Source organism: Micropterus salmoides, unplaced genomic scaffold (assembly GCF_014851395.1).
Source record: "Micropterus salmoides isolate LMB-PRFRI ecotype aquatic unplaced genomic scaffold, ASM1485139v1 Ms_hic_scaffold_13, whole genome shotgun sequence".
In the NCBI taxonomy this organism is placed as follows: domain Eukaryota; kingdom Metazoa; phylum Chordata; class Actinopteri; order Centrarchiformes; family Centrarchidae; genus Micropterus; species Micropterus salmoides.
This window is the reverse complement of record NW_024040374.1, coordinates 26,561,100-26,575,822: the sequence shown is the minus strand read 5'-3', so window position 1 is coordinate 26,575,822 and position 14,723 is coordinate 26,561,100. Positions and strand designations below refer to the sequence as shown.

Sequence of the window (14,723 nt, the reverse complement as noted above, 5' to 3'; positions counted from 1 at the left end):
CTATGGCAGGCGTTACCAAACATGCTCCAGGCAGTTAGGCGCTTTGAATCAATGAATGTGGCAAGGGTGTTGGATAAAGGAGTAGATTATATTACGGATGTCTGCCGCATTAATCCTCTTAGATACTCTTATACAACTATAAAGAGATTTACTGCATGTCTACAAATGTTTTCTCCGCTCTTCTTTACCTGACATGACTCTGATCGTGTCCCCTAGATGTGACTTGGCATGGAGATTACACGATCGCACTTTACAGAGGAGTTTGTAAAGGATATTGAGCCAAGACAGAACACAAAGTGAGGCTGAGTTAAACACCGGCCTTTTCAGGACACTTGCATGGGCCAGTCAATGTGATTAATACTGACCAATGGAAAATAGGTTATATTTTACAGGAGTTATTTTTCATTTCTACTGATTTATTGTTTGTATATACAGTAAGTACTGATTAACTATTTTATGTCTTACATGTCTGCTCATGACTTTAATTCCTATTCTTAGTTATCCTGCTTTCATTCAGATGCTGTGTGAGGTTGTTTCTATATGTTTAATCTACAATGTCATGGCCATGTGACTAAGCTTGCATTAACTGATCTTTTGGCCACTTGGGGAAAGCAGAAACTAGCCTTGAGGAAAACACTGACATATTATCAGCTTTTAAGTCAATATAGCAAACGTGTTGGAAAACAGTTGCTTATTTACACACCCAGCAGATATACTTAGCAACATTAGCGTCAAAACATGAGCTAAAATATGCTAAAACACTCTTCAGATCTATGAAGAACTAAAAAGTTAGGTGATCATTTTCTGTGGTCATGACATGCAACAACTTTTACATTGCACAAATGCTGTGTCTCGATTTGGTTACCATTATTACACTTCCATATTGTACACTGTCTACACTATGCACTTCAACAGGGTAGTGTTATCTCATGGCTGTTGTGTACCAGAAATGATGATTGCAACATTTGACTGCTTCTTCTTCTTTTTAATGGATCATTACTGCCAATTTAACCCAATAAACATATTGATGGCTTCTATCCAACCACAGTATAGTGGTACTTGGTGGGAAAAAAACACATCGGCTGAGTTCAGCACCGACAAAACATAGCAAAAAGGTTTTTTTTCAATAGAAACGGTGGTGCCTCGAACACCCTGTTGTGTGCGCAAGCGCACTGCATTTTCCTGCCTTTTTAACACTGCTGTGCCATCTGGGTATTCAAATTGCACTGCATTTTCCATAATTGCCAGGGTGAAGTGAGTATGCACTCAAAATAGCAGATGTAAGAATAGAAGAACGCAAATGGAGACACAGCAACAATCTCAATTTCCCATATGGATTTTACTGTTATTATCAAAGTATTGAATATAGCGAAGTTTAAATGAGGGTCTGCATGAAGGGCTAGTATAAGATTTTTTTTGAACTTTGAATCATGCAAAGCTACCAGTTGGATACTTTCAAAATCTAAAATCTAGCTGTCTCTTGCTAGTTCTCCAATTTTATCTACCATAGCTTTAACCATATAAAAAAACTACTGCTGTCATATACATTTTATCTTGATGCAGAGAAAATCTTAATTGTGATCTAATATTAATTAAAAAGCATCTGAAAGTTGTCATTGTATCTTGCGTCTTATTCCTATTATTCCTAATCTCAAAACGTCTAATGTTTTAGATTTTAGAAATTAAAATTTAGATTAACAAAGACGGAGAAAAAATAAAATAGCAATCTAAGTAGCCTTTTTAAGATCCTTTTAATCTAGTACATTTGTTCCAAGCCTCTCTATCACATTACAGTCCATTATGCCTGTGTTAAAACATATTTTTAAAAGTGCCAGACAGACAACCTGACAGCTACTACCACTGCAGCATTCTTTCAATTGAGGTATGAACAGAAAACTATTCCCAACATGTCAGATGCACTCATTTTCAAATTTTTGACAACAGCTCTCCCTCAGAGCTTCTATTACTGTAAACAGGAAACTGCCTGCAGCAGGTGAATATGTTTTGCTCTTTGAGAAAAATGTATATTCTTTATATTACAGTTCTGTTATTTTAATCATCATTTGTACTCTGATCATGTTTGGTGTTTTTTCCAATTTTATCGGTCATGTGAAGGAAATAAATGGTCATGTGTCATTTTATGTAATGTATTTTTGTCTAATTATTGATGCCATGTTTTACCCATGTATGCCCTGAAACCTCATGTACATAAATCCACTGTATGTTACCTGCCCAGCAGCATATGGCAGATAGATCTGCAGGAACTACAGAAGAAACATTACAATTCCTCATTGCTAATCTGACCTCCCACAGGGCCATGCAGGAGAGACATCATCTGTAGCCACTCTTCATCATGTGCAACTTTGACTTAGTTCATGAAGCAAAAAATTTGGCAGTTTAATCCCAATAACGTCACAGCCACGGGCTTGTGATTAGCACCGCCTGAGTGACTGAGATGCACACCCGCAGTCACACACACATAAGTCTCTCCGTGTGTGAATACTTTACAAGAAAATCCCAGTGTTTTCCACTTATGTTCATATATCACCTGGTGGATTTCACAAACAGTGTGATTCTGCAAATGTAGTACATGTTCTTCGAGCTGTTATGTCTTTACTCTAGAAAACCCAGTGAGTGAATGAGTGCTAATCTCTTTCTGAACGAGTTCAGAAAAACCTGTAGTCCGTAAACTCTTAACCAATTATTCACATTTAACTTTGAACCTACATTAACTGTTTTTTGGGCCACTTAGGGGCAGCAGAAACAAGCTGCAAACACAACACTGACAAATAGAATTATAATTAACAAATAATAAAGTTGATATGGCAACATTTTTGGAAAAAAGTTACTTATTTACACATTTAGGAGCAAAATAAAACTCTATTTTGAGTCTCTACCAACTCCTGAGGGAAATATATGTCTCTTTATCTGCTAAATGCTCCAGTATGTTTACCAGCTAGACACTAACTTTGTCTGCTTGGTGCTAAGTAGGTAGTGTAGAGTCAGTTTTCGGAGCTTTATACCTGAAAACAGCTCTCTGCTAAATATCCATTATAGTGTAGTTTTTTTGTATGATTAATGGATTGGGATGCATTATACGTTTCCAGGGGCCAAAGTTGCTCTTATTTCAGTTAAATCTATGGGCAAAGTTGGTCAGGCTGAAAATAGTACTTTTATTCCTGTTTGAGCATTTGCTACAAACTACAGTGCGCAGATGTTGAATGAAATGATTTAGCCTTTTCTTTTTTGCTTTTTTTAACAACAAAAAAATACATTCAAAACCTTTTTTTCCAACATTTTTGTTTTCAGTTGGAACCAATGGGCATGGAGCTGAGGGCCACAAACAGGGTGGTCAAGTCAGAAAGTATGAAGAGATGGGCTCATTTATTGTTTTGAGATGTCAGTAATAGGAGAAAGTAGTAACACTTTCAGTAGTCATACCCATCCTCTTGTCGAACAGGGACAAAGCCCTCAGAGTGCTTGATGCACTGTCCTGAGGGAAGAACTGCAGACTGCTGAAGCTTCTGGGTGTCTCTCCTCTCTGAGATGCCCTGCAGCAGACGCAGCTCCCCAAAGTTCCCTGCAACGGCCTCTGGTGACCTCAGGCTGCTCCTGCCCTGATGGTCCTGGGGTGACGTCTGAGACATCTCAATTTCTAGGTTGCTTTTGTTCTCCAAATACATGGTGAGACTGCTGGGCAGAAGGAAGTTTTGATTCAGTAGAAATCTCAAAGTAGGCAAATTCAACAGTAATAGTAAACAGCACCAACCGATTTTCTGGCCACTTGAGGCAGCAGAAATAAACATAACACTGACATGTGATCACCTTTTAAGTTGATATGGCTAACATGTTACATGGAGCTAGTATTACATTAGCATTAGTTTATGAAGTCATGTTTCTGGCCACCTGGCAAATATAAGGCAAATGTTTACTCTCTTTTATATGGTGGCCCTGAAGTGTAAACCACAACAGCAGTTCGCCACAACACAACAGCAGTTCGCCACAACGCAACAGCATTTTGCCACAACACAACAGCATTTCGCCACAACACAACAGCAATTCACCACAAAACAACAGCATTTCGCCGCAACACAAAAGCAATTCGCTACAACATGACAACATTTTGCCACAACACAACAGCAATTCGCTACAACATGACAACATTTTGCCACAACACAACAACATTTTGCCACAACACAACAACATTTTGCCACAACACAACAGCAATTCGCTACAACATGACAACATTTTGCCACAACACAACAGCATTTCGCCAGAACACAACAGCAATTGCCACAACATGACAACATTTTGCCACAACACAACAGCATTTCGCCACAACACAAGCCACAACACGACAAAATTTTGCCACAACACGACAGAATTCACCACAATACAACAGAAAATCGCAACAACACTACAGCAATTCGCCACAACACAACAGCATTTTGCCACAACATGACAACATTTTGCCACAGCACAACAGCATTTCGCCACAACACAACAGCATTTCGCCAGATCACAACAGTAATTCGCCACAACATGACAACATTTCGTCAAAACACAACAGTAATTCGCCACAACACGACAGCAATTCGTTACAACACAACAGCATTTCGCCACAACACAACAGCAATTCGCCACAACACAACAGCATTTCGCCACAACACGACAACATTTTGCCACAACACAACAGCAATTCGCCACAACACAACAGCATTTCGCCACAACACGACAACATTTTGCCACAACACGACAGAATTCACCACAATACAACAGAAAATCGCAAAAACACTACAGCAATTTGCCACAACAGCAATTCGCCACAACATGACAACATTTTGCCACAACACGACAGAATTCACCACAATACAACAGAAAATCGCAAAAACACTACAGCAATTCGCCACAACACAACAGCAATTCGCCACAACATGACAACATTTTGCCACAACACAACAGCATTTCGCCACAACACAACAGCAATTCGCCACAACATGACAACATTTTGCCACAACACAACAGCATTTCGCCACAACACAACAGCAATTCGCCACAACATGACAACATTTTGCCACAACACAACAGCATTTCGCCACAACACAACAGCATTTCACCACAATACAACAGCAATTTGCCACAACATGACAGCAGTTCGCCACAACATGACAACATTTCACCACAACACAACAGTAATTCGCCACAACACAACACCAATTCGCTACAAAACAACAGCATTTCGCCACAACACAACAGCAATTCGCCACAACATGACAACATTTTGCCACAACATGACAGCATTTCGCCAGAACATGACAACATTTTGCCACAACACAACAGCAATTCTCCACAACATGACAGCAAATCGCCACAACACAACAGCAATTTGCCAAAACACAACAGCATTTCGCCACAACACAACAGCAATTCGCCACAACACAACAGCAATTCGCCACAACACAACAGCAATTTGCTACAACACGACAGCAATTCACCACAACACAACAGCAATTCGCCACAACATGACAACATTTCGCCACAACACTACAGCAAATCGCCAAAACACGACAGCAATTCGCCACAACATGACAGCAGTTCGCCACAACATGACAGCAGGACAAAGGACAGGACAGCAAGACAGTCGTGTTGTGCGAATCACTGTTGTGGTTTGCACTTCAGGGCCACCGTACTTTTAGCTTGGTTTTGCTCTCCACAAACTCCTGAGGGAATTCAACTGACTCTTGCTTAATGCTACTATGTTCATTAGCTAGTTGCTAACTTTGTCCATCTGCCATTTGCCAGGTAACGTATAGTGGGTTTTTAGAGCTTTTTCCTCCCTGCTGCCGCTGCGCTATGAGAACGGTAAGAGAGAACCAAAACAGTGAAGCTGGGACGCTGGAAAACTAAAACAGTGAGCTGAAATACACCTATAATAGCTACAAAGAGCTAAGTCGGGTGATTGAGTCTCTACAAACAACCCATTTCACCTACAAGTAACCATGTTGACCCATTCTTTATATTGATCATAGCTGCTTTATCAATGTAGTTAAGTAGTACATCCCAGCTTTAACCCTGACCATGTGATGAGTTAGGTGCACAAGTCACTTGCCTTTACAACTTTCCTCTGGCCGAAAAGGAACAAGGAGCTCTACTGTACAGCCCACCATCCTTTAGTGCTGATTGAGCCACATGCCATAAACACAATCTGATGTCAGCTATAGCATGAGCTATACTGTATATGTAAAGTATCAGACCCGGTTTTAAATGTATATACTTTGTAATGTCAATTCAACCCATGTCATAGTACAATAACACAGAGGGAGGCCAACACGCATTTTAACAGCTGAGAGCCCCATAAAGAAGAACATGGGGTCGGTGCTTGCGGTCAACTAGAATGTGGTCCTCTTCTTGGATGGGATTATTGCTCACATGAAAAGCAACTTGTGTGTGATATATAGTGTTGGGAAAATGTAAAGGCTATATGTATTTGTGCTTTAACAAATTACTTTCATGAATAGAGAGGCTGCTGTCAGTTCATCCTGACAAATCCTGTCGGAGTGTCGGGAGATTCAAATAATCAATGACGTTATGCGACTGTAGCCTACCTTGTGGGTAAATGTGCACACTGTCTTTCTTAATGTGGATATGAATCATCCCATTTCACCACATAACTCTGCACCCACCTTTGCAGGCACAGCTTAGGCTACTACTACTACTATCAGAATAATGCGCCCTTTAAATAGCAGTGAAAGTAACGCAAAAGTAGTGTAATGCACTGCTTGATATGAGGAGCCAAGCTCTTGTGGATCCCCACAACAAGAAATTACATCAGGCCTACTATTTAACTCATGGATTTGTTTTTGTTTTTATGTTGCCGAAATGTTTTTCGGTATTGGTGAATTATTAAAAAACAAAACACTTACTTTTGGGTTAAAACGCATTGTAACGCTACAGTTACAGCAAAAAGCAATATATTACTGTAACTGCGTTACTTTTGTAACACGTTACTCCCAACACTGGTGATATTTGAGTCCTCTTTGTTAATACCTCTTTCAGGACTAAGACTACAGTCCTGTCCAGAGGCGGTCCAGGGTCAAAAACTGATCCTTCCAACAATTTGCAGGAATATTTCCAGGAGAAAGAAAACATCATTATGAGCTACCCCTTTGACATTATACATGTTATGTAAAATTGTTTACAGAGGCTTTAAAGTTAAAAGTTACACCACCCATTGTATAAACCATTTACACTTTTTGTCTCCCTTATTTACAGACACAAAAATCCACATGTATCATGCTGTTCTAGCTGGTGTTTTATTACGCCTCACATAACATCCTTATCCAATGCTTGTGATGTGGCTCATCAGAGAGAAGAATGATGCTTTTTTTATGACTTCCTGCCTGTGGGCTGTGTGTGACGACAAAGACAAACTGCTTTCGTTATTTTTCCACCCTTGTTCACAGCAATTTAAAATTCAAGATAAATATCTTTCAACATGTGTATTAAGGATATGACAAAAGCGCATTTAGAGGAGGCTAATGACTGGAACCACAATGCAAAAGATTGTAAAAGAAGGATTATATGTGTCAGGTGTTGGCCACAATTGCACAATTTTATTTCTGTCTTTTCAGGTAATGTCTTAAAATATATAACAACATATAAAATATTGTGTTTCATCTACCACACATCCATTTAGATATTAGTGGAATGAAAGGGATTTTTACAAAGCTTTTGTGGTACTGAACAGCAGTATTAGGACATAATGCTTAACCCCCCTAAAACAAAGCCCATTTGTGTAATACAATGGTGTAAATCCACCAAACGCAGACAGCAAAGGAAGTGAAGCAAATGTCAGCGACTAAATTCAAATTAAAACTTTTATTTTGGCGAGGGACAGAAATGAAAGTTATCAAATTTACCTGGCAAGATGAAGACAGAAGTTGTTCTAGATGATGATGATGGAGACAAGGACGACGATGATGATAGTAGTAGTGATGGTTATAAAGTTTATGATGATGAAAGATAAACATCCAACAGCAAAATCGAGCAATTCAGGCTGACAGTCCTGTAAAAATGTTGGTATACTACTGATGCTGGGACCCTTGCTCTTGTTTTTGCTGTAATATTTGAGCACAGGGGCGTGGTAGAAGGCGAGAGAGGCTGAGGTGTTTCTTCTCCTCTCCTGTGCTCCCTAGCAAAGGAAGGAGATGCTGCTGAGTGGTCTGGGTCTGGAGGAGCTGAGGTGGGTGAGGGGGAGTGGCACAATTTGCTCACAGCTGAAAACTTTCCAACTCAGTCATCCTCTCACCTTTTTACAACCACACTCCCCAAGCTGCGTAGAGCCGCCTCCTCCCACCCACCCCAGCCCCGCACTACAAATCCACCAGTGAAAGGAACGTTTTATGACTCTTGAAACAAACAAATACAACTTTAGTCCTAAATTGAAGTGAAATTTAACATTTGAAAAAAGAAAGAAAGTTATCACAGTCACAGATATGTTAATGTTGGCTTATCAAAGTATCCTGACATTGTACTCAAAAGCTGACACTGATACTTAACAATTAAATGTTGTTAATTATTGACATTACAATGAATTACGAGCGTTTCTTGTGATTTGAGATTGATTTAGATGTTTGTGGAAGGGAGAGCAGTCAAATATAAGCTTAACTCTCTTTAAGATGGTGAACTCCACAGATTTAAGATGTAGAAAGGTCAGACAGCCTGGAGACAGAGCTTCAAGGAAGACCTAAACCCCCAGGCTGTAATTATAGAAAAGAAAGATGTTGTGCAAATCTGTATCCTTGCTTTAGCCTCTAGTGTCTTTGTGCCTAAATAGCTTTAAACATTATGATCAAATTATTTGCAGTCCTTGTGTAAATGCAACTTCAAAGCAGAGGGTTTGCATGTGTCTGTGGGGCAGGGAAGTGAGGGAGTCAGTTAAGACAGACTTGGTAAGAAAAAGGTAAGAGGGAATGCTTAAGAAAAACTTGACAAACCTAATTATACGCACTGTCCCCCCCAAAAAACAACATAATAAATATGTGGGGATTTGGGGGTGTGCTATCAGGGAGTGTATTTTTAATCTTTTGATACATTTCAATTTGACCCAACACAGCTGAGCAGATTAGGATTTTAACATGCTGCCATCCGTGAGTAAAAGCCAATGAACCAGACTAACAGGACCTAAGTAATTAGAAACTCCCACCACTAAACCCCCACCACCAACACCACATAAAAATGATCTATCCTGTGAACTGAACAAACTGATAAAAATATATTTCCATTACATCTCTCTCATTCTGTGGAATTCCAGCATCTGCCTCGTCCATTCTCAGAAATCAGGGAAAACAATGTTTTCCATTGAGCGGATGGAGTCACCTGGTCTGGACTCAATGTTGCCTGTGACACCAGAAGATGAAAGCTACACAGAGAACACTGGTCTTGTGGGCTGATGTGAGATATAGTAGAGAAGAGAAAAGAGCGCAATCACATGTACAACAAGGAGAGAAGGGTGAGCCAGGGGCACTGGCTGACGTGAACTATAGTCACTACAGGCTCTGAGTGAGTCCTGGATGAATGAGTCACTCTCTGCTGTCTGTTGTTATGTGACCTACGTACGCAACACACTTATTTTAACGAAAACATGACCATACCTAATCCAAACAAAACTACGACTGTTTTACAATGTTAACCACACATACAAATATTCCCTCACATAGAAAGCCAGCTGAATTCTCCCTAGAGAGATGTGAAGAATTTCATCATTTCGTTTAAACAAACTAGTAACTTACACATGACTTACTTATGTTAACCTAAACCATGATCTTTTCCTGCATCTAACAAAGTAGTTATGTTAATGAAAATACGAACGGTAAAATCTGTGTAAAATAAGAGTCAATACAACATACACACTTTTTATTTTAATGACTAGAAATTGGACTGTTATTTCACTAATGTCGGCAGCCTTGACAGAGATTAGCATTCTCAAAAAGCTGGTGGATACGTGTCTAGTCTAGAGTTGTGGGTGGTTCACTGTGCATGTGTATGCCTGAAACAGTGGGTCTGGATCATGGATGTTTAAAGGTTCAGTGTGTAAGTTTTAGTGGCATCGATTGGTAAGGATTGCGAACTGCAACCAAATTGCATGCGTTTCTATCAGTGGATCCTCCTAACTATTACACACTGAACTTTTAAGAAGACCTTCCTTTTTTGCCAAGTGGCCACTAGCGGTATTGCAGAGAAAAATTCCCCTGTGGCCCAAAATGCCTTTTCCCACAGACCCTATTATAAAAGAGACATCTGTAAAACTTTTGACAGGAAACCTCAAACTGTAAATTATAACTCTTTCTATTATGAATTTTTGAGATTTTATATTTGTAAAACTTTCCTCTGAGAAAAGCGATTTAAAAATCTGTGGCGTCATCACAATGTAAAGTCTATGGGCTGAGTGGGAACTTGCGGGTGGGGCCAGCGGGAGAAAGCAGGTGAATGATTCTTATTAAACTGAGGAGGCATCATCTTTGGGTCTGATATCCAGATCTTTGGAACTGCTATGTCTAGAACTAGTTATACAGGGCAATGTATCTTAAAATTTTGGTGTCCACATGTATCGTACGAAACAACAAAATGCACAGTCCTTCCCATATGTCTTTCTTTCTTGAAGAAAAAGCTAATTAAGCAAACATATTAACACTGTTAGTAACATTGTACAATTAGCTACATTTATGAGCTATCGCTAAATAGCCAACGTTAGCGTTTAACTGTTTACCTACCAGTCTAGAAGAAACATTGAGAGTTCAGCATCAAACTTCATCCCTTTACTCACCAAAAGTTCACTTCTTCCTTTGCCACCAAACATGTTTTTTTTGCCTTTGGGGCAGCGCTATTCCTTCATCCTCTCATGCTGGATTGAGGGCAGTCACTCGTGCCTCTTGGCCATACAGAAAACATCATCACCCGTGAGCAATATCACCGCTTGGGTCCTGGAGGAGCCATCCAGTGCATATATGGTCTAGCTAGGCCTAAAGCCCATTATCAGCAACACCCCTCACAACATCCAAAATTCAGGACTGAAGAGGACTGAAACTGGACCAAGATGAAACCATGGCGACATATGATGTGACCTCCTTTATTACATGTATCCCTATGGAGGCAGTGCAAAACGTCAGGACACAACTGCTACAAGACAACACCCTGAACAATTGAACCAGATTTGATGGAACTACTGAACATCACCTATTTCCAGTACAATGGGAGATTCTACGGACAGAGACATGGCTGTGCCATGGGCTCACCAGTATCCCCCTTTGTGGCCAAAATCTACATGGAAGAAGTAGAAAGCAGAGCCCTGAACTCCTTCAGAGGAACAGCACCGAGCCATTGGTACAGATATGTGGATGACAAATGGCCATACACAATGAAGACGACAGGAGCCTCCACCTTGGCGTATATAGGAAACCAACACACACATTCCAATACTCTTTCATTCCCACCACCCACTGGAGCATAAGCTAGTAGTTATAAGGACCCTGCACCACCGAGATGATGAAATACCAACAAGTGCCCAACCCCAGGAGCAGGAGAATAAACACTGGAAAGAGGCACTTAAAGCTTGCGGATATCCAAACTGGACCTTTGTGGAAACAGCCACAAGAACACCAACACTACAGGTAGGGGGAAAAAGGGTAAACGCAACAACATATACACAATACATACATGTCTTTTGACCAACATACAATGGTCATTCAGACTTGGCCTCAGGTGTCTCCAATGACCATAACGACTGTCATCACAACAGCGAGGAGCAAGCAGTAACGATCATCTTGATAATGACCCCAGAGAGGTTAAATAACTGGGACTGCCTGCTTGCCAGTCAGAATTGAAGAAGCTTCTTGGATGAGAGGCGAAACCTCTTCAAGTATTTTCAATCAAGTCTTGTTGCACTTGATTTTAACCTTCTGTGGTTAACTATGACCTGGATGGCTGAAAATCTTCACAGACATATCGTCTCTTGAGGTACAAAATGGTATTATGAAAGAGGACGGGCAAGGGCTAGCTGGTTAACATGCTAAGTTTAGTAGGTGTTATTTCTTCCCGTTCTGTAAAATTCTTACTTATAGCTTCTTAAGGAATTAGCACAAAAATGTTGTTATTGCACTGAACAAGATACAGCCAGGTACTTAGGTAAAGAGTTGCTTTGAGCTAAATGCTAATGTTTGCATGCTAACATGCTCACAATGCCAACACCCACTTTCAGGCTCTGTCTCACTCACGTTGCCCAACAGATCTCATGCCAAATAAGGGAAAATCTCAAAGCCACTCTTTCATGAAAAAATATAATTACATACTGTATGCTAAAAAAGCTTCTTGGCACACAGGACAAAGTCATCAGGCAACATTAGGTCTCAGCAAAACATTTACAGTTCAACATCTCTTTTTAGAAGAAATACACTGGCAGCCTATTGCCAACCCTGTTAACATGCTGACGTTTACTATATTAACCATCTCAACAGCTGAGGCTAATTAGAGTGTCATAAGTTTTGCTGGTAGTTGGACATAAATCAAAGTACTGGACAAATAAAACATTTGGCCTTATGCTGCCGCTGGCCTCCATTTTTGAGAGGTATGAGGTCTCTTTCCACTGTTTTGCAGATGATATTCAAATTTATTTGCCCCTGAATGTAAAAACAAAGAGCTCACTGCAGCCTCTGCTTGACTGTATGAAGGACATCAAAACATGGATGAACCTAAACTTCCTCAACCTAAACGGAGACAAGACAGAGGTCATAGTGTTTGGACACCCTGAACTGCTTGATGTAGATTCTCTCGGCCCTTTGAGTTCAAATAACCACTCAACTGTGAGGAGTCTTGGTGTTGTATTTGATAGTGCATTTAAACTATAGCCAAGGTAAAGGCCTATCTCCCTCCTAAAGATATAGAGAGGGTGATTAATGCCTTTATAACTTCCCGCCTTGACTATTGCAACTCCTCATATGTGGGCTTAGACAAGTCATCTAATCAGCGCTTCCTGTTCATTACAGGATGGATTTTAAAATCTTACTTTTAACTTTTAAATGCCTTAATGGATTGGCTCCATTGTACTTAACAGAGTTTCTTCATGTTCGTACTGCAGCTAGAGTGCTGAGATCCACCAATCTCCTCCTCCTGGATGTACCCAGAAGCAGACTTAAAACCAGAGGCGACTGAGCCTTTAGTGTAGCTGCCCCTAACCTGTGGAACAACCTGCCGGTCCATATCAGAACTGGTTCAACTCTCGAACGTTTTAAATCACTGTTAAAACACATCTCTTTTCTTTGGCATTTCCTTCGAGTCTGTTATTATTCCTGGCAATTTTAATATCACTATATATTGTATACTGTATATTATAATGTTTTATGGCTGTGCTTTTACTGTGTAAGTAGTGTGTTGTTGTTGTATTTTAACCTGTGAAGCACCTTGGTCAACCTTGGTTGTTTTAAGTGTGCTATATAAATAAAATTGATATTGATATTGATATAGGATATATTAGGATATGTTCAGGGAACCATGAATGTCTAAACTTTCATGGCGATCCATCTTAATAGTCGAGATATGTGATATATGAGTCAAGACTAAAGTGATGGACATACCAACTGACATTGCCATAAACTACAACCATGCATCTCTAAAGAATAATTCATGTTTGAAAGACGTTTTAATTTATATTTTCCTAAATTGTGATTTTTCCATTTGTTACCTCAAGCCAACTTTGTGCAGTTGGGCTACTTGTTACCACTGTAGCTGTATTATGAGGTAAAATGATGACCCTGGTCAACCTTTTTACTATCTAGTAACATTCACTGGCAATTATGGGAAACTGAGACATTTTAACAGGTTGACAGTGAGGGAGAATGGATTCTAAAATCAGGTTTGAGAAGGAGTTCTGTAGGTTCAGCAACTATATTTCTCAAACCCATATTTGCCATTTATGATAGTATGAACACCATTTTGTAAAGTACAGGGTGCAATAGGGTACACCAGGAGAGAAACATGCAGACTGTCAAATATATTGTATTTTGTGTGCTTTGTAATTTCATGCTCATCTCCGAAAGATGACCAAAAGCAATTGCTGTCTGAGGTTTCATACTTAAGGAGAAACCAGAAAATGAAGACAGAGGTTCATGAAATATATTCGACAAAATACAAAATGTTGATGTGAACAAAAAAACATACATGTAAGTTGTAATGCACATGTTGCTTGTTTCAATCTAATCACAGAAATCAGAAGTCCACTCGAAGAAAATAGACATTTTTACATCTACTCTTACTGTGACAACTATGCAAACTTCATCTGCTGATGAAGGTCAAACAGCTACAAAATTCATACTGAAAACTTGCAACTCAACTGTTGTTTCCATTGCCATGAATAACCAGGTACATTAGCTATTTCACTTAACTTTATTGCCACACTCCTTATCAGACTGGTGAGAATCAGAAGTTAACGCTATAGAGCTTCAGGGACTGCACTGTATTCACTCACCTCCCTTTCAGTACAGTCCCTGTACTGAAGGTGAGCAGGATCATGTGCCGACTCAGTGACCTCTCTGTCTAAGCAGATAGCTCACCAACTGTTTTGAGCAACAGTGATCAAGGTATAAGCCACCACTGCCAATTCATCACGCCTCGGGCACAAATGGCTCACAGCCAAGCAAGGCGCAGAGCACAAATTCAGCCCAAGCTACAGC

At 40.0% G+C, this 14,723-nt stretch overlaps 1 protein-coding gene across 1 annotated transcript in view; it reads right to left on the bottom strand.

Annotated features, from left to right (window-relative positions):
- oca2 (oculocutaneous albinism II) overlaps nucleotides 1-3,687 on the bottom strand; it is a 54,544-nt gene extending 50,857 nt beyond the window's left edge. The window contains 1 exon segment of the mRNA XM_038716640.1: nucleotides 3,427-3,687. Coding sequence (XP_038572568.1) covers nucleotides 3,427-3,683 — 257 coding nt within the window. The 5' untranslated portion in view covers nucleotides 3,684-3,687.
- Nucleotides 3,688-14,723: the final 11,036 nt, after the last annotated feature.